Genomic DNA, 22,271 nt, shown 5'->3' on the forward strand with positions numbered 1-22,271 from the left:
TAAGAAATATGTAAATAATTTTAAGAAAAAAAAAGAAAAAAAATATATACACATACTTCAAATATGTGTGAAAAAATAGAAATATAAAATGACAAAAGCATGTGTTATTACTAAAATGTAAACTAAAACTAAAATGAAAACTGACAGTATAAAATAAATGTGAATTCTGAATGTTAATGAATATTTTAAAAGTATATAAACCAAAAAAAAACAAAACACTGATATATGATTCTTGATTCTGATTGGCTAACAGACACTTCAAAGTGATTCATTAAAGGTTATAGATTTAGATGATATACATGACATAAGTCATTTAGCTTTATCTGTTTAAATGGGAAAACATTATAATAAAATACCATATTCAGGAATAAAATCTGACAACCATAGACTCAATAATCACACACAAAACCCACTTGCATATCCTCAATGAAAAAGCTGATTTTAACAAACTCAAACTTGCGACTTCAGCTGTGAATAAGATGTCTTTATTGTAGTGTTGAATGAACCCATATTCACAATCCATTTACCATGTGGAAGAGGGTAAATGTTCACTTAAAAAAATATAAGATCAATGATGAAAGTTAAAAAGGCAAACCCTTAGTTCGCACGGCAAGGCAGATTCACCCATAAATGATCGTCTGGAGGCCGTCGAGTGATCGTGTATTTTTTTCAGTGTGTGTGTGTGTGTGTCTATTCCACTTTTTCAGTCTCATCTGCTGGAATATTCACAAATAATGATGTTTTAGCCATGCATATGACCGCTAAATCAACATACTGTAAGTTTGGCATCTTTTAAAGAAACTACACACAACCGTCTTGAATTCTTTTCTATACATTTGTTTTGTTTAGTTTCGTTTTATTAGACATTTGTACATTTCTGGATTCGTGGATCACAGATGTGATGGTTTAAATAAGAATTGCTCTGTAATACCAAATGACCATAATACCAAAACGACAACATCCATAAAGAAACGTTATTATCTTATACTCTAATGATTAAATAAACAGAAATGACAGAAAATATCCTCATAAACTTTAATAACAGATTTGGTAGCCTGTAACTCTCCTGAGAAAGGTAAGATGAAATGATTTTGCTTATTATTATTATTTCTTGTCATTCTTACTCAAAGCAGATGAATCGAGGGACGCTTCGACTGATAATAAAGTGCCCCGTACAAACTATATTTGTTTTCCTCCATGTGTTTCTGTACAACATTCACGTGGTTGACTGCATTATGATTATTCCCATTTCAAAATATCATTAAATTAATAATCACATCTAGTACAGGCTTTAAGATTAAAGGCACTTTCCACAAATAGGGTACAAAATGGAGTTTGAAACGCTGTAAAAAATTGTGTTTGTCCACCTCGAGAGGTTAAACGTAATATTTTATTCACTGTCGAATTTTAAAATAAATGTTTAAAATATTTTTTAAATGTATAAACCATAGGAAAAATATTTTAAAGTATTACATATTTTTAAATAGTATTCATAGATTTTTTTTAAATATTTACTGATCAACTGATGTTATATGACTTCAAATCATTTTAATGGGGTTGGTACAGACATTTTATATTTTTAAAACCAGCTGCTTTTAAATTAATAGTTTATCTAACTAATATTTTAGTATTAATATAGGTATTTAATAATTTAATTTAATTTATAATTATAAATGGAATAATTAATATTTAATAATTCAAGTAAAAATATTTAATTAAAATTACACAGAATATTTACCTATTTGTAAATAATATTAATAGTATTTGTTTTATATTTTCTGATCAACTGAACAGATGTTATATGACTTTAAATGACTATTTTAATGGGGTTGGTACAGACATTTTATATTTTTGAAATCAGCTGCTTTTAAATGAATATTTGATCTAACTATTTTTTAGTATTTAATCACTACATTTAATTTCATAATTATAAATGGAATAATTAATATTTAATAATTCAAATGAAAATATTTAATCAAAATTACCTAAAATATTTACCTATTTTAAATAATATTAATAGTATTTTTTTATATTTACTGTTCAACTGAACAGATGTTATATGACTTTAAATCCCTATTTTAATTTTTAAAAAAATTATTAATAGTTTTTTTTTTATATTTACTGATCAACTGAACAGATGTTATATGACTTTAAATAATTTTAATGGGGTTGGTACAGACAATTTATATTTTTAAAACCAGCTGCTTTTAAATTAATAGTTTATCTAATTTTTTTTACTATTTAATCATTCAATATAATTTATAATTATAAACGGAATAATTAATATTAAATAATTAAAATTAAATAAATTTTTCACCTATTTTTAAATCATATTAATAGTATTCTTTCTGCATTTAATCAAATAGCAATTTAACAGACATATAGTGAAGACCTCTGAGGTGTGACAGGACAAAATCTCCATTTTCAAGGGTTCTTACAGACATTTGACGTGTAAAACTAGCTACTTTGTTAATCGAAACTAGTTCTTTGCATCTTTATTGCTTCAAATCAAAGTAACCGGACAATCTGGACTCCTTTTGTGGAAAGTGCCGACAGTGTTTCATGACAAATACTGTTCCCACCCGATTCCAAGCTATTCTAAAGCAAATCCCATGATTGTTTTACTACATTATTACAAAATACATAATTCCGTATTTGCAACATTCTATATCGAGGTGCTAATTAAAAACCACAACATAATCAGCTGACTATTCCCAGCAGTTTCGTAAATCAAAACAGACACGACATTAAGAAAAGTGCTTCTCAGCATCCTATTTGGCTTCCTCAAAGAAAATGTCCCTCAAAGTAAAGCCCCTCGTCGCTGCAACGGGACACCCGCGCAAACACGGATCCCCTCGTGAACATTTCAAACCCCGACGTCTGATAGTCCCTCGGAGGAAACGGCGGGCCGTTTGGAAGAACGAAACTAGCCCATTCTGGCTCTTTATTAAAGTAATGGCAGTTTAAGACATCAGGTTCTATATGTGCAAACTAAACGGCGAATGAACTTAGAATGAACATGTTGAAAACATGCGGGGAAAAGAAAGACTCAAGTTTGCTGCATTTTTTAACCCCTTTTTTACAGTTTTTTTGTTAACTCAGAAATCATAAATGTGTTGAATGAAGGCATTTACACACTAGACAAAGCTTTGCACTTGCGATCCGTTTTGGAGGGAAACGTCGGGTCATAAGCGGGAAAACAGCGAGCTGGATTTCGCCTCACTTGAGATTCCAAGAACTGAACGGATGCTAAAAAACGTCGCAATATCACTTTCGCATACCCTTGCGATCTACAGGTTCTCTTAACGTTGAACAAATGTTCTTTCGGTAACATCAATAGAACGTTCATTCAAAGTGTGGCATTTAATAACATTTGCAAAGCGTTAGCACAAAACAATTTTATTCATGTAACATTTTTTCAAACTTTTTTATAACGTTACTTTTTCAGAATGATCAGAGTTGTTTGGCCTTTTATAACATTTGCGAAGTGTTACCACAAAAATGTTATTCATGTAACTTTTTTGACACTTTTTTAAATGTTACTTTTTTAGAACGTTCAGAGTTGTGTGGCTTTTAATAAAATTGGCAAAATGTTACCCCCAAAAAATGTTATTCATCTAACTTTTTCATAAACATTGCTTTTTCAGAATGATCAGAGAACATTTGTGACCCTGGACCACAAAACCAGTCATAAGGTTAAATTTGACAAAACTGAGATTTATACATCATATGAAAGCTCAATAAATAAGCTTTCTATTGATGTATGGTTAATTAGGATAGGACAATATTTGACTGAGATACATCTATTTGAAATCAGAAATCTGAGGATGCAAAAAAATAAAAAAGACTGAGAAAATCACCTTTAAAGTTGTCCAAATTAGGTTCTTAACAATGCATTTTACAAATCAAAAATGACATTTTGATATGTTTACAGTTGGAATTTTACAAAAAATCTTCATGGAACATGAACTTTACTTCTACTGGCTATTGCTACAAATATACCCCAGCGACTTAAGACTGGTTTTGTGGTCCAGGGTCACATTTAGAAGTAACATTCCCAATATTGAAGAAAATTATAAAATCGAACATTCCCTTAATGTTTTCTCTAACGTTCACATTACTTAGAATGTTCAAAAAAATTCGAAACATTCACAATATTTATAAAATGATTAAATGAAACGACTGCATAACCAAGCAAAAATGGGCAGCTCATAAAAATGTTCTAAGAATGTTCCCATAACGTTATGAAAATGTTTTTTCTGAATGTTATGTCAACGTTCAATAATGTCTGCAAAATGATCAAATGAAACGTTACCCATTTTGCTAACATTTACTTCTAAACGGTCTCTAAATGTTGATGTTTTAAAATGTTATGCGGCCGTTATGAAAAGAGTCCATTGTAACATCACATTGTAACATCTTTTTGTAACATTAGGGGAACGCTAGTTTTTAATGTCTAACATTCTAAAACAAACAGTAATATTTGAAAAATGTTACATGAACATCCAACTAGAAATAGGTTTTAGAAATAAACATTCCGTGAATGATGTATAAATAATGTTTATAACATTCTGAGAACATTATTAAAGACCGGAGAACTTTGAACGCACATTCTAGTTCTCGTTCTCGTTCATAACATTGAGAGAACCTTGCCACAATGTTCTGAGAACATTCCCTACTAGCTGTGTTTGTCTTTGCCATGCATCGTTCCCATTGAAAGCAATGGGTTAGCAGCATTGTCTAGTGTGCAGACGCGGTTGGCGTGACGTGTGTGAACACCACTTTAGCGATGATCTCCGTGTCAAACCCCTTTGAGAACCTGGTGTGGTTCCTGATTGTGCGGGGTTATTGTATATTGCAGGAGGAGCAGCACGGGTCTTCCTTATCCGGCTGAGAGGCGTAGTCCATCTGCCTGACGATCTCCGAGAACAGTTCGTCCACCATGGTTTTGCTCTTGGCCGACGTCTCCATGAACGGGCAGCCCCACTCTTCAGCTAGAGCTTGACCCTCGCTCGACGAAACCTCACGCTCGTTGTCCAGGTCCACCTTGTTTCCCACGAGTATCACGGGCACGCGCTCGTACCTGTGAACATGCGTGACACGAGAAAGAGCAAAAGATTCAGCAATTTCAGCAATAACTGCAGTTTCTAAACAGGTTTCCCTAATAGTTTTACTGCATCCATTGCCCTCGTCCGCAATTGGCCAGGCAAACAGATAGTCCCGCCCCAAACTTTGACAAGAGAACAGTGTTAAAAGAGTAACTATGTTTCACTCTTCAGAAAGTTCAGAAACTCTTCAGAATTTACTAACTGTAAACATTACACATTAAATATATTATAATTTTAATAAAATACTTAATAAAATATTTTAACTGATATTTTAATGTACATTCAATATATTATTTATTTTATTACCTTAAAAAACCTAAACTAAACGGCAAATGTTTGCTTTTTCAATGTTTACAGTTATAATATATACTATAAATTGTCCCTTAAGAAAAATAAAATAAATAAATAGAATAAAATATATATAATTTTAAACTGGACCCCAGAAGATAATTTTCAAGTGGACAAAATAATAATAATAATAATTCTTTTATTTTTTTCATTGCATATTGAAATTGCATTAGCAAGCTAATTTTCTAAGAAAATAACAAAAAGTAAATTCAACAACATTAAAATTATTTATTTGACTCTTTCTTTAAAAAATTCTAAGCATCTATATAACTACAAAGAATTATTTTATTATAAGTACAGTTGAAATTTAGCTTTTATCAATGTTGTTACAGTATAAAATAAAATAAAATAAAAACTTTACAGTGGATCACAGAAGATGAAAAAATAAATATATATTTTTCAACAAATTTCAAGTGGAAAAAAAATCCTTTTTATTATTGCATTTTAAAATTTCATTAGCAAATTTTATTCTTACAATAACATTGAGCTGATAATAAAAGGGTAAATCCAACAATATATAGATTATTTATTTATTTTAATAATGATAATATTTTATTATAACTACAGTTGAAAATTAAATTATTAAATTAAATTAATTAAATTAGTACTTTAATGCAGATCACAGAAAATGAAAAAATGAAAAGATATTTTTTACCAAATTTCGAGTGGACAAATTTCAAGTTTGAAATTGCATATTATAATTGCATGAGCTAATTTTCTATTAAAAAATAAAATATGCTGCTAACAAAAAGTAAATCCAACAACATTAAAATGATTTATTTTACACTACTTTCAACCAAAATAAATGTTTAATTACATACCAATAATAACTCTTGTTACAATATGCCAACGATCAATAGCTAATAAAAGTCTCTGAAGATGAAACTGTTCAATGTGTTTTCTTTCCCAAGATTGATTGAGTTGATATGAGAGCAGTCTGCTCTAGTTATTGAACCAGCATCCGATACCTGAGGTCAAAATCGTTAAAGGTGACTCTAATTTATTTGTCTTCTTTCCAGAGGCACTAGCTGTGCGTCCCTGACCGCCGCCGGCCGCAGAGATCCTGGAGTCCAATGAGAGGCTCAGGACGCGTCTAACGGCGTGAATCATTCCCTCCACAGACTCTGAGTCAGAGCTATTGATCTCTCAGCCGCTCGTGAAAAACGAGGCTCTTTAGAGAAGTGTGTGTCCGGCGTTCATCGCAGCAGCTGAGTCATGAAAGCGGAGGAGTATCGGCTTCATATCGCCTCTAATTAAAGGAGGAGGGAGATCTTCAGCGACTCTACAGACTGATGATGAACATCTCAATGACTGCGAGAGGAAAAACATCACTGCTCTTTATAATAGCGCCAGACACTTAAAGGAACAGTTCACCCCAAAAAAAGAGCATTCTGGTATCATTTATTTCCATTATGGCGCTCAAACCTGTATCACTGACTTGCTTCTGTGAAGCATGAAAAAAGATACTTTGAAGAATGGTTTAATCACAGTGAAAATCAACACTGGACAAGAAATAGATGAAAAAAAAAAATATATATATATCTTTTTTTGTATATTTATTATTTATATATTATATATAAATTATTTAAATATATACTTTTAGTATATTTTTAGTTTTTCAGTTATTTCAATATATGTTTTGCATTTTATACAATTGAATAAAATAATATATTGAAATACATCATTAAAAAAAACTTTTTTTTATATTATATATATATATATATATATATATATATATATATATATATATATATATATATATATATTTATAAAGTATTTATATATTTATATGTATTATTATTAATATTTTTTATTAAATGTCTTTTGTTTGTTTTTATATATTATAATTAACTATTTTAATATCCTGAAATACATTTAATATATATTTATTTATAAATATATGTTGTTTTATCAATTATTTCAATATATCTTTGTATGTTTGTTTTTTAATACATATTAAATAATGAAATGCATATTAAAATATATAAATATTATTTTGGGTATATTTATTATTTAAATACTATATACAAATTATATGAACATATTTATAAATATTATTTTTTTGTAATAAAATATACTACTTAAATATCTGTTGTTGTTATACATTTTAATAAAATATTAATCTTGAAATACATATTTTTCTAAATATATATTATATATAAATTATTATATATAATTAAAATATATAAAATATATAATTTTATATATTTATAAATAAATACGTATATATATTTTTATTTGTAATTTAAAAAAAAATATATATAATTTGCTTTTTAAACATTTATATATACATATATGTTTAATATAAATTAATTATATATTTATATGTATTGTTTATTTGTAATTAAAAAATATTTAAATATATACTTTGTTTTTTAATACATTTTAATAAAATATTTTAATATTATTTGAATACATATTTAGAAGAATATATATATATATATATATATATATATATATATATATATATATATATATATAAAATAATAATAAAATATTTTAATATCTCACAATACATATTTAAAAAAATATCCTGTATACTTATTACTTATATATGAATTATTTATGTATTTATATGTATTATTTATGTGTAGTTTAAAAATATTTAAATATATATTTTGTTTGTTTTTAATACATTTTAATAAAATACTTTAATATCTTTAAATACATATTTAATTTTTTTGTATATTTATTATTTATATATTATATGTAAATTATTGATATATTCATATTCATTATTTATTTGTAATTTTTTTAACAGCAATATTGAAAACAGTTGTGCTGTCCAATACTTTTGAGGAAACTGTAACACATTATGTATTTTCAGTATCTCTGATGAATACAAAGTTTAAAAGACCAGCATTTATTTGAAAGAGACACTGTTCAGCATTAGTTATAAAGCACCAGACAATCACATCATGTTATTGCATCTAACATTTCAGCGTCTAATAATCCTGGTCACAGTAGCGGGACGTTAGCGAGGGGTGCGAGGTGTGAATGGTGAGTGGGAGTAAAGCGGCGCACAGATGAAATGTCATCTATTGGTGGCGAAGCAGGAGAAGAAACGCTATTTATATCCAGACTGACACGAGGGAAGTCTGCTTGAGCAGGTCTGGGATCAGCTGTGCTGCATTCATGACCATATGCTGCTTCAGCTCATGTGCATCACGATATGAGCTCAACACGACGGGAAACCCCTGCAATCGAGTCAAAGAGTTACGCTGGAGACTGTTATTGCGAAAGATGACATGTCATATGTTCAGTTTGTACACCGTTTATGTGCGGCTGATGAATGAGAGTAATAAAGCACTAAAGCTGGCTGGGAAAAATATTGTCCTTTCAGCCGGTTTATGAAGCAACATGTTTGACGAGCAAAACTATTTGGCCAAAAACAAATTTTCCATAATTCTCACTGTCAGCAGGACTCATGAGAGGGATAAAATACAAATATAGCATTTATTACACAACTCATGCGTGCCTTTTGCTCTTCCTTTTGTTTCATAAGCCTTTCAAATATTTTATTTATAATTTAAAAAAAAATTAATAAATAAATAATAATAATAATTACAAGCTGAATATTATTTATAAATAAATTATTAAGTTATTTTATAAAAATATATCTAATTTAAAATTATATATTATAATTAAAATCTATATTTTCTATTTTAAAGTTTATATAATAAAATTATTAAATTAAGAAATATTTGTATATTTACAAATAATATTAAAATAATCTCATATATATAATTTATATTATATATTTATAATATAATTTATAGTTATATTTTAAAATTATAATATTATATATAATTATGCAAAATTACACAAATATCTATGTTATAAAATTATATATTATAATTATAATCTATATTTTCTATTTTAAAATTGATATAATAACATTAATAAATGAATACATATTTTTATCATTTCAGATAATATTAAAATAATCTCATGTATATAATGCGTATGTATGTATATAATATAAAATAATATAAAAATATAATAAAATGATTATTTATAATTATTTATGCAAAATAACACAAATATCTATCTATCTTATAAATTATATGTTATAATTAAAATCTATGTTTTCTATTTTAAAATCTATATAATAAAATTAATAAATACATATTTTATAAATTAATTAATATTTTGTTTAACTACATATATGAATATAATATAAAATAATATAAAAATATAATAAAATATAACAAAATGTAACAAAATATATTTTAATTATTTAATTAAATATTTAAACAAATTAAATATATTAAATATAATTATTCATGCAAAATAACACAAATATCTATCTATCTATCTATCTATCTATCTATCTATCTATCTATCTATCTATCTATGTATATTATAAAATTTAACATTACAATTAAAATCAATCTAATAAAATTATAAAATTATATCCAACTATGTATCTATCCATTAAAATTATATATTATAGTTAAAGTATATATTTAAAAATTATATTATAATACAATACAGCAAGATATATTCTTAATTAAATATTTAAATATATTACAATTATATATATATTTATTTATTTATTTTTTATGCAAAATAACACAAATATCTATCTATCATCTATCAATATCTCTATCCATCTATAATGTAAAATTACATATAATTACATACTTCAAAAATAATACAATTAATATATAATATATAACATAACACAGATTCAAACCAGCCGTTTTGTTGTTGTTGTTGTGATTCAGCAGTGAAGCTGTTTCTCATTGAGTTGATCTAATGCTGCTTGGTGACATTTTACAAATGTCATGCCATGCATTATCATCTTAATGTCTCCCTGATTAAAACAATTTAATACGGCGACAAGATAACAAACACAGCAGCACTAGTTAAGTGAATGTAATTACCCCCGAGCCTAACGAGGCGCAAGCCTCATGACCCACAACATCTATCAGAGGGTCAGTGAAGCATGAGTCTGAGCGTCCGAATGAACGCGTGTCACGACGCAGCCATTATGATGGAACCGTGAGCTGCACTCGCACATGACAGGCTGCATTTACCAGTTTAGTATCTGACAGAAGCTCAATAGCTAATTATTCTTTCATGCTGCTGCACGAATGCTTTCCTTATTGCCTGAAAGCACACGTCACGCCACACGCTTTACTGATTCACAGACTGAAACCGCAATCAATCACATTTAACGCAATGCATCAGATAAACAAAGTTTATTAGTGGTGTTCTTTTACCATATATATATATATATATATATATATATAATAATTTTTTATTCATTTTTTTTAATAAGAAAATAGAAACAATTCTATTTGATACATATATTTTAAATAAATTAAAATTGTAAATGGAAAAATTGAAATTTTAAAGTGCTACAAAATAATAATATTTATATTTTTGTAATGTTTATTATATATATATATATATATATATATATATATATATATATATATATATATATATTGTTTTATTTATTTTTTATTTAATCGTAGTAGTAATAGTAACAGTAAAAAAAAGAAAATTAATTGGAAAAATGAAAATTAAAAAGTGCTACAGAAATAATCTTTTTAAAATATTTATTACTATTATTATTATTATTATTTGAAAAATAGAAAATATTTCAAACTGATTTATTATTTAGCTGTTGTAGTAAATGTGTATACATTTTTTCTCTTATTTTTTATTAATTAAAAAAACTGAAAATAATTCTATTTGATAAAAATATTTAAAATAAATTACAATTGTAAAATGTATTAATTCAATAAAAATTTGAATATTACAATTTTAATAAATATTAATAATAATCATTTAATAATATGATAATAATTATATAGGATAAAAAATTATGTAAAAAAATAATTTAAAAAAATGCTACAAAAAAGAATTAAAAAATTTAAAATCTATTAAATTCATAATATTATACATTTAATCATTACATTTTAGAAGTGTGAAAATAGTTCAATTTGATGGAAAATAACTGCAAAAGAATTTAAAAACATTTAAAATAAATTAAAATCATAATATTTATTTTTAATAAATATTAATTATAATCATTTAATAATATGACAATAATTAATTTTAATTAGAAAAATGTGAAAATAATTATATTTATTGGGAAAAACTGCAAAATAATTCAAAAACATAAAAAAATATATTGTAAGATTTATATATGAAATAAAATTTGAATATTCTAATAATATACAATAAATATTCATTTATAATAATTTAATACTATTATATGATAAAAATGATGGAAACTGCACATTTTTAACAAAGAATTTAAAATTAATAAAATGTGTTTTTTAATAATATTTAAATTTTACGTCATTTTAATCACACACATAAATTTAATTACAATTATGTAATAATAGGAAAATAATTATATATGATAGAAAATAATGATAAAAACGGCAAAACAATAAAGAACTCAAAATAATATAAAATTAATTAAATTTATAATATTATCATTTTAATCACACACTTACATGATAGAAAATAAAAATAGAAACTGCAAAAGAATTAAGAACTCAAAAGATTTAAAAATTTATATAATATAGGCATAATACATATTTAATTTTAATAAATTATAAAAAAATTATAACAAAATAATTAAGAATTCAAAATGTATTAATACTGTAATATTGTACATATTAAATATTTAATTGTATAATATGATAATAATGACATAATAATGATGGAAGAATAAATTGCCTAATGCAGTTTATACAGCGTGACTGTTTGTAGAATTGTGAAGTCTCCAGAGACCCCCTGGAAGCAGTGCATGCTGGGATGCTTTTGGCCATAAACGCTGGTAGGGCCACACGCTGATTCAGAGCGAAACAAAGGAACCTAGTTGTTAATGAAAATAAAGAGGGGAATGTTTTTCCAAAGTTTCCCAAAATAAAAAGGTCTGTCAGAAATTAAAAGCAGAATTGGCTGAAGAAAGTCCAAAAACACTGAACAAAACACGCCATTCAGGAACTGAACTACTAGAAGAGTAATGCAGATTAAAAAGGTTCTGAATATTATGAATAAAAAAATGAAAATCAATGTATGGAATGACGTTATAAATGTTATATTGACTATAATATTTTATTTACTTTTATGTGAAGTAATGTGTAATGTGTTTTTGTATTGTACTTGATCTGCATTCCTTATATAAAAGGTACTATAGAAAGAATAAGAACTATATTAATTTAATATTTAATAATATTATGTATATTATTATTATTAGAAATTATAGAACAAATTGAAATAATAGTAAAGTTTACAATTTATTTTTAATTAATACTTTAATTATCATTATTTTTGTTAGAAAAAATAGAAAATAAATGGGAAAATGTACAAAAATAACAATTACAATATATATATATATATATATATATATATATATATATATATATATATATATATATTGTAATTGTTATTTTTGTACATTTTCCCATTTATTTTCTATTTTTTCTATATATATATATATATATATATATATATTTTTTTTTTTTTATATCGTATAAGTACTAGCAGTATAAGAAGTAAAAAAGAAAATGGAAAAATGAAAATTAAAAATTAGAGAAATAATAATATTTATATTTTTCGTAATATTTATTACGAATGTAAAAGTTCCTCCAGAAAAATTTCATTTATTTTTATTTAATATTAAATAGTAATAGTAGTAAAAAAAGAAAACATAATGGAAAATGGAAATTAAAAGTGCTACAGAAGTAATAATTTAAAAATTATTTTTTTTGTAATATGTTTTATTATTATTAGAAAAATTGAAAAAAAAAAAGGTGCTACAAAAATATTTGTTATTCAATATTTTACAGTAGCAGTAGTAATACTAAGAGAAAAATAAATGGGAAAATGGAAATTAATAATATTTAAATAAAGAAAATTGTAATATTTATATTTTGTAATATTTATTATTATTATTAGAAAAATGCAAACTAAAAAGTGCTAAAGAAATTTAAAATAATTTTGATTTATTTTTATTTTATATTTAATAGTAGTAGTAGTAGAAGTAGTAAAAAAACTTAACAGAAAAAAAATGGAAATGTAAAAGTACTACAGAAATAGTAATTTAAACTATTTTTTTGTAATGTCTATTAATATTATTAGACAAATACAAAAAAAGGTGCAACAGAAAAAAATATATATTTGGGAATATTTTATTATTATTAGAAAAACAAATAATAAACTAAAAAGTTGCTACATAAAAAATATTGAATAATTTATTTTAGATTTTACAGTAGCTGTAGTAGTAGGAAAAGAAAACTAAATTAATAATATTTAAATAAAGAAAATAGTAATATTTATATGTAATATGTATTATTTTATTAGGAAAAATAATTATTTATTATTTTAATAAATATATGATAATATTGTTATTAAGAATGTACACTCATTTTTTTACTTAATATATCTAATTCATCGTCATGCTTATACAGTATAGCATTCCTCAAAATCACCTATAAACTTGCAGATTATAATAAAGGATAAGAAAGCTAATGTGAATCTGTTGAGTAAATGATTCATTCAATGAATTAACAGCCAACAAGGCTCACTGGTCAAATAATGAAACCAGAGAAATTATTGAACGAGTCACTGAATAAATCTTTTTTGTGAACTGAATCAAAAGATTCGAGTCACTGTAATGAATCAAAATCAGCACTTTTACATTACATTCAACGTCATACAGATTCAGAATGATGACAGTGAACACACGATGCTTTTGTGGATGAACTATCACTAACAAAAAACATCTTACAAAAGCAAAAAGCCAATATATAAAGAAAGCTACGTTAAAAACAACATAAAGTCCCTGAACTGACATGAAAATACAAACGCTACTGAGCAAAAAGGTCACAGCTTGTGCATAGTATCAAAGCAAACCAATTTTAAAGCTGTAAAACATCCACAATCAGCCTGAGTGAACAGAATTAGAGGAAATCTTCTGTTCAGAGCGAAACACAAATGAAGACAGATGACCTGATGTTCATACGCTGCAGCTTTGCTCGCGGTCACAGCGGTGCGGTGGAGCGAACAGCAAATTGGACCAGGTTAAAAAGCAATCATCGTCTTCACTAGTCCTCCAAACACACACACACACACACACATATTCTCTCTCCATGTGTTTCAGAGCTATGAGAATGTTTTGACACTAATCTAAGATCCATTTCTTCAGTCCCGACTGGATCAGCAAAAAAGGGATTTGAGATGAGTGTGAAATATCAATATCTGGCAACACAAACAGCAGGTTTCTCATGATAAACCCTCAGGAACACAATCTCATCTTCCATGAAGAAACATCTCACGAGACGCAGTTACGCCACACGGTCCCTACGGCCCGCTTCAACACAACATCTACTTCACAAAACCGCCATTAGACACCGCATGTACTGCATTAAATGCACCTACGTTCAATTCATTATACAAATGAACTGTAATGACAACAGCAATCCACAGGTGTGACACACACACACACACACACACACACACACACACACACACACACACACACACACACACACACACATATATATATATATATACATACAGTATATATTTTAAAAATGTTACTTGAGCAGAAAATCAGCATATTAGGATAATTTCTGGACACCGAAGACTGGAGTAATGATGCTTAATATTCAGCTTTTGATCACAGAAATGAATGACATTTTATAGAATATTCACATAGAAAACAGTTACTTTAAATTGTAAAAATATTTCACAATATTACCTTTTTACTGCATTTTTAGTCAAATAACAAATCTTGATAGTACCAAAAATATGCTTCATTTATGATATGATATAAACTCAGTATTACGAGAATAAGTCTGAAATGTGAGATAAACTCAAGATTAAGAGAAACAAGTCTGAATTGCGATATATAAACTGAATTACAAGAAAAAGGTCAGAATTGCGAGAAACAAGTCTCAATTGCGAGATACACTCTGAATTATGAGAATAAGTCTGAATTGCAAGATATAAACTCGGAATTACTAGAAACAAGCCTGAATTGTGAGATAAACTCAAGATTAAGAGAAACAATTCTGAATTGCAAGATAAACTCAGAATTACAAGAATAAGTCTGAATTGCGAGATATAAACTCAGAATTACGGAAAAAAGTCAGAATTGCAAGATATATACTATTAATTATGAGAATAAGTCTGACTTGTGAATTAAACTCAAGATTTAGAGAAACAAGTCTGAATTGCAAGATATATACTATTAATTATGAGAATAAGTCTGAATTTTGAGATAAACTCAGAATTGCAAGACATAAAGTCAGAATTACAAGAATAAGTCAGAATTACGAGAAAAAGTCAGAATTGAGAGATGAACTCAAGATTAAGAGAAACAAGTCCGAATTGCAAGATATAAACTCAGAATTAAAAGAAAAGTCAGAGTTATGAGATATAAACCCAGAATTATGAGGAAAAAGTCTGAACTGCGAAATATAAACTCAACATATAAACCTTAAAATGTAGAGGAAGATTGCAAGATATAAACTCAGACTTAAATATATAAACTATTTAAATATATAAACATTTAAGCACCAATTTAGCACCAAATCAGTCCAAGTGAAAGTTACAAAAGCTTTTAAGGATGTTAATAACTTCAAGCAAATATGGCAAAAACTCTTTACGTATGACATTTTCATTGAACTGTCATTGCATTGATGTTTTATTATTATCTGCATTTCTTTAGGGGCATTCAATCAGGTTTGCATTAAGTATAAAAGCCCATCTTTCACACATTTACTCATCTCCTTCAAATGAACACTTTTAGATATTAATTAGCATAACTGTAATACAATATGTAAATGTTTCTCACAGAATTCCACACTCAGACTATGTGAAACTGCACAGATTGTGCGTGGGCCGCGCTATAAGTATTTTTTTTTAAACACCTACTGTAGCTAAATTGAATATGACGACTTGTGTTTTTAATCTAAATTGAATAAAGCATGTTTAGCCTTAGATATAAAGCAGATGAGCAACGGATCCGCCCACATTTCCTCTTCCCAGGCTCTCGCTGCCAGAGGTCCAGTGTGTCTTTGGGTTAGTGTGCGCTAATGCAGTTGTGATGTTTCTTTGGCTTCCACTGGCAATCTCATTTATATTTTGGTGAGTGTGCAAATCTCACCAGCTTTACTGTAGTTATCATCCGCCGGCTCAGCATGTATCTGCCTCCTCCTGCAGATTAACAACCTGTGCCAGAGGTTTAAAGGGGTTTTTTGCAGGTTCTGGCATGAAACGGTGCCAATTCAATTCATAGAGAGAGAGATAAAGCTGCACAGAATATAATGTGTCCATCCTGGGTGTGTTTAGTGGTGGAAATTACCTCGGATTTTATATATTCATTTCATGCATTTTATTTAAGTGATTTTCTACAGAGCTGTGCAAGCTTCATGTCTCCTAACTCTCAGCACATATACTAAAATAATTTCAATAATTTATTTGGTATCTTGAAGCTGAAAGCTTGTTTTTGCCACAGAATTAAAAGAATAGTGACTTTTTATTTTACAATTTAGATCTTACATTTTTTTGCTTCCAATTCTGAGATAAAAGCCAGAATTTTATATAATATAAACTTACAATTACACAAAAAAAATCTGAATTGCGAGACATAAACTCAGAATTAAAAAAAAGTCTGAATTGCGAGATATAAACTTAAAATTAACATAAAAAATTGTAAGATATAAACTTACAATTACAATTAAATTCTGAAAAGTCTGAATTACAAGATAAAAATTCAGAATTATGAAAATAAGTCTAAATATAAACTCAGAATTAAGAGAAAAGTCAGAGTTGTGAGATATAAAACCTGAATTATGAGGGAAAAGTCTGAATTGCGAGATATAAACTCAGAATTAAGAGAAAAGTCAGAACTGCTAAATATAAACTCAGAACTGCAAGAAAAAAGTCATAAAAACTCACAATTACAAAAAAAGTCTGAATTGCAAGATAAACTGAGAAGTACAAGAAAAAAGTCTGAATTGTGAGATATAAATTCAGAATTAAGAGAAAAGTCAGAATTGAGTTATAAACCCAGAATAATGAGAACAAGTCTGAATTGCGAGATATAAACTCAAAATTAACAGAAAAAGCTGTAGATATAAAAACTGAAGGATATAAACTTACAATTAAATTCTAAAAAGTCAGAATTGCGAGATATAAACTCAACAATTTAATAAATCTGAATTACAAGATAAAAATTCAGAATTATGAAAGACTTTAGAGAAAAAAGTTAGAATTGCAAGATATAAACTCAGAATTAAGAGAAAAGTCAGATTTGTGAGCTATAAACCCAGAATTGCAAGAAAAAAGTCTGAATTGCAAGATAAACTCAGAAGTACAAGAAAATAGTCTGAATCGTTAGAGAAACTCAGAATTTTGAGAAAAAAGTCTGAATTGCGAGATATAAATTCAGATTTACAAGACAAATTTCGGGATTGCGAGATATAAACTCAGAATTACGAGAATAAGTCTGCAATTCAAGATAAACTCAGAATTAATAGATTAAAAATCTGATTTGGAAGATAAACTCAGAATTATGAGGGAAAAAGTCCAAATTGTGAGATATAAACTCAGAATTAAAAGACAAATGTCTAAATCAGAAATTTCTAAGTCAGAAACTGAGAATAAAAGTCAGAATTGTCCATTTATATCTGACAATTCTCAGTTTATATCTCAGAATTCTGGTGTTTTTTCTCTGAATTTTAAGTTTATATATTATGCAATTCTAGTACATAAAAATATAATGGATACATGCACAGCCTGCATAATCTCGAAATAAACTCAACATGCATGTTCAAAAATAACTAAACGTGGGCCAACTTCATGCTATATAATATAAACTATTTAGCACCAAATCAGTCCAAGAGCATGTTACAAATGCCTGTAAGGCTGTTCTGCATGAAGAACTGTCAAATTACTGCATGGAAATATGGCAAAAACTCTTTATATATGACATTTTCATGGAACTGTCTGTGCATTGATGTGTCATGACTTGATCACCGTAGTAAAGTGGCCGATTACTCACTGCAGCACTAGTGTGCCATCAACACCTGAACAGGTAAAGCTCTTCAGCAGCACTAGTGTTCATAATCACATCATTATACTATACATAGAGTGCTTTGCTATTCAAATGCAACAGTTACTGCACTAGTCACAATGAAGCAGACAGCGAACGCTAGAAGACAATATGAGAAAAGTGCACAAATAAGAGTTTTTAATAGCTAAAAGCTTTTCTGATTCAAGGTTCTGACACGATAATTCAGACCTTTCAGGTTTGGGCGCTGCAGTGATCAGTCTTTTGTCTCTGTGTGCTTTACCTCACAGTCTGCTTTGAATTGTTCTGTAGGTGTCGTTTATGAAAGCAGTGTGTGCAAACCGCTTTTAAGAGTTGATCTGGAAAAACACAAACAATACAGCATCTGTTTCTAGGCCTTAGGTTAAATTATGGAAAGATTAGAATAGACGCAGCCTCCCACTGGACTTATTATTAACGGCACACTAAAGACACAGCATTATATTATTCCACATGCGCTCCAGTCTTTCCATTCGCTTTAAACCCTGGAAAGTTCAGCTCATGCACAGAAAACAAACCACCTGCTTTCAGACTCAGCAGTACCATGGTAAAATTACAGTAATGCCATGGTTCTTTAATAGTACTTGCTTTGGTATGTACTATGATACTAAATAATGATTTTCACATCATATTCATAGAATACATTAACAAAGGTCTGCGGCAGTACCATGGTAAAATGATGGTATTAGGTACTATTATCATGGTACTTTAACATTTACCATGGCAAATGTCAAAAAATTCTTAATTCTATAATTTTCTGTAGGTTTATTGATATTCAATTTGAATTTACAAAAAGTATTGTTGCAGTACCATGGTAAAATGATGGTATCAGGTGCTAAAACCCGTGATACTTTAATGTTTACCATGGTATGTGTCCAAAAACATGGTAATACCGTAACTTTCTGCAATCTTATTTTTCATGCTGAATTTACAAAGAAAGTACAATGGCAGTACCATGGTAAAATGATGGTATAGGAAGGATATGTTGATCCATTACTGCCTGGTACTGCGGTAGTACTATGGTAAAATAATTATATCAGATGTTAACACTAAGGTACTTCAATATTATAATATAAACGTAATTCCACCATTTTCAGTGTTTATTGCTTTTCACCTTGATTTTACAAAAAGTAATGTGATGGTAAAACTATAGTAATGCCATTGTTCTTTAATACAGTATGAAGTATGTCTTCAAAAAGTACTGTGGTGGTACCATGGTAAAGTGATAGCAGCAACTGCTAATACAATGTGACACTTTAATATAAACCATGGTATATTTCTGTAAGTTTTATGGTTTTCATCTTTAAGTGACAAAAACCCTAAGATGATAGCATTGTCAAATTATGGCATGCCATGATTCTCTAAGATGCTTTAAAGAATACTATGATTTGTCAATCATGGAGTCAGGTGGTACTGCGGTAGTACTATGGTACCATGTTTATTGCCTTTCACCCTGAATTTACCAAAAGTACTGTGAAAGTACCATGGTAAAACTATAGTTATGCTATGATTCTTTAATACAGTATGGTACTGAAAGATTATCATATTCATATAAGACTTCAAAAAGTATTCATAAGACCTCATAAAGTAAAAGTAAAAGTATGGTATTATAAGATAATGCTTCAAAGAATACTATGATATGTCGATCGTGGTGTCAGATGGTTCCATTACTGTCTGGTAGTACTATGGTAAAATAACTATATCAGATGTTAACAACAAGGTACTTCAATAATTACCATGGTATATGTCCAAAAACATTGTAATTCTACCATTTTCTATTTATTGTTTTTCACCTTGAATTTACAAAAAGTAACGTGACAGTACCATCTATAGTAATGGTTATTTAATACAGTATGGTACTGAATGATTGTCATATTCATATAAGACTTCAAAAAGTCCTTAGAAAAAAGTACTGTGGTGGTACCATGGTAAAGTGATAGCAGCAACTGCTAATACAATATGACACTTTAATATAAACCACGGTATATTTCTGTAAGTTTTATGGTTTTCATCTTTAAGTGACAAAAACACTATGGTAATAGCATTGTCAAATTATGGCATGCCATGACTCTCTAAGACGCTTTAAAGAATACTATGATATGTCCATCACTGAGTTCAACCTGCTAAAATGATATTACCATGTTAGCCTCAAGTAATACCACTGTAGTACCATATTAGCTGTAGTACTTGCGTCTCACCTCTTCACCCTGATGATCTGGTCTCTCATGGGCTTTATATCTTGGAAGCTCTGCTGGTTGACCAGGCTGTAGACCAGGATGAAGCCCTGTCCGTTCTTGATGTAGAGATCCCGCATGGACGCGAACTGCTCCGTCCCGGCCGTGTCCAGGATCTCCAGCACCGACGGCGACGAATCCACCTCGATCTCCTTGCGGTAGAAGTCTTCGATGGTCGGGTCGTACTTCTCGATGAAGGTCCCGGTCACGAACTGGACGGTGAGAGCGGATTTCCCGACCCCTCCGCTGCCGAGCACCACCACCTTATACTCGCGCATTGCGCACGGATCCGAACCGACGTGACGCGCGTAATGGAACCAGCTAACAGTGTCCGAGGCGATCAGATGCGACGGGAAACTTGCCTTGAATATCGCAGAAGTCGAGCAGACGCGGAGCCATGGCTGGCTGTATTGCAACACTCACCACAGAGACAAATAACACAGGCGCACAAAGAGCCAATGCGCGGACTTCATGGCATCTCTAAGCACCTATAATAGCCAGAACCCAACAGCTGCTTGAACAAATAATCTTTTAAAAGCCTGCCCGATGTATCTGCGCGCATTTTAGGTTATAAAAACGCCCCGCGCCCCGTCAAGACGAGCGTGTAAGGCATCACGCGTCCCCTCCGAGCGTCATTTGGAGATCCTTAAGGACGCTGCTGCATTCCAGAATAGCTATTCTGCATCTTCCAGCAACCTCAACCGCCATACTCTCGGGTGGAGACCTTCTGAAGCCAGACCACACCGTCTCGACTCGAGGATAGGAGTTTTATTGCGGGACTGATGCGCTGCGCGATCAATAGGCGCGGAGCAGCGCCGTAAGCCACGCCCACTTGTCTTTAAAAGGCAATGGTGAATCTAGTGGGCGGGACTTCCGCTCTTAAGTAAGACGCGAATGGTCACAGCGCCAGCTGAGGGACCAATGAGGAACGGCGGCAGGGAGCGTGTCAATAAATGATGCTGGGGATGCTGTTCCTATGGCAACAGCGCGTCGCCTGCATCAGCACCTGAAATAGAAAGCAACAGGGATGCGGCCATTGTGTGCGCTGATGGAGGCTGGAAGTCTGCAGTGGTTCACAAGTGTTTGAATACTTAAATATGCTAGATCACTATATATATATATATATATATATATATATATATATATATATATATTCTTTTTTCCGTTTCAAACTGATCAGACGTTTTACTTGAATAGTGCACTTTCGTAACAGGAACTAAAGTAGCATTTATTTTAAATTGTTTGCATTGTTGTTATCCAATACAATGGCATTCTTGCATTTGAAGCAGCTCTTTTTGTAATAGACAGGGTTGTGCAGTTCTTACCTCTTAATAAATGATCCATCTCCACATGTCAGGCCTACAGCTTTCATTAGAAAGCAACCGCAGACATGAAGCTGGCTTGAGTTACATCAGTGGTAAATCATATCTATTATGCATCAGCAGTTCACAGAGTGTAAATCAAACAGTCTTGTACGAAGAACAATAAATT

General features: G+C 29.2%; 1 protein-coding gene across 1 annotated transcript; it reads right to left on the reverse strand.

Moving 5' to 3' along the window:
* Positions 1 to 823: 823 nt before the first annotated feature.
* Positions 824 to 21,527, reverse strand: rap2ab (RAP2A, member of RAS oncogene family b). The gene is made up of 2 exons (XM_073842060.1): positions 20,745 to 21,527; positions 824 to 5,083 (listed from the first exon to the last, which is right to left on the reverse strand). The coding sequence occupies exons 1-2, from the start codon at positions 21,056 to 21,058 to the stop codon at positions 4,846 to 4,848; spliced, it is 552 nt and encodes a 183-aa protein (XP_073698161.1). The 5' UTR covers positions 21,059 to 21,527; the 3' UTR covers positions 824 to 4,845.
* Between the last annotated feature and the right edge of the window lie 744 nt (positions 21,528 to 22,271).

Source organism: Garra rufa, chromosome 6, assembly GCF_049309525.1.
Source record: "Garra rufa chromosome 6, GarRuf1.0, whole genome shotgun sequence".
Taxonomy (NCBI): Eukaryota; Metazoa; Chordata; class Actinopteri; order Cypriniformes; family Cyprinidae; genus Garra; species Garra rufa.

Excerpts from the sequence above, each read along its gene's own strand:
- rap2ab (XM_073842060.1), bottom strand. The coding sequence starts at position 21,058 with ATGCGCGAGTATAAGGTGGTGGTGCTCGGCAGCGGAGGGGTCGGGAAA. Across the intron at positions 5,084-20,744 it reads CAGATCATCAGGGTGAAGAG|GTACGAGCGCGTGCCCGTGA; the intron begins GTGAGACGCAAG and ends GCATGTTCACAG.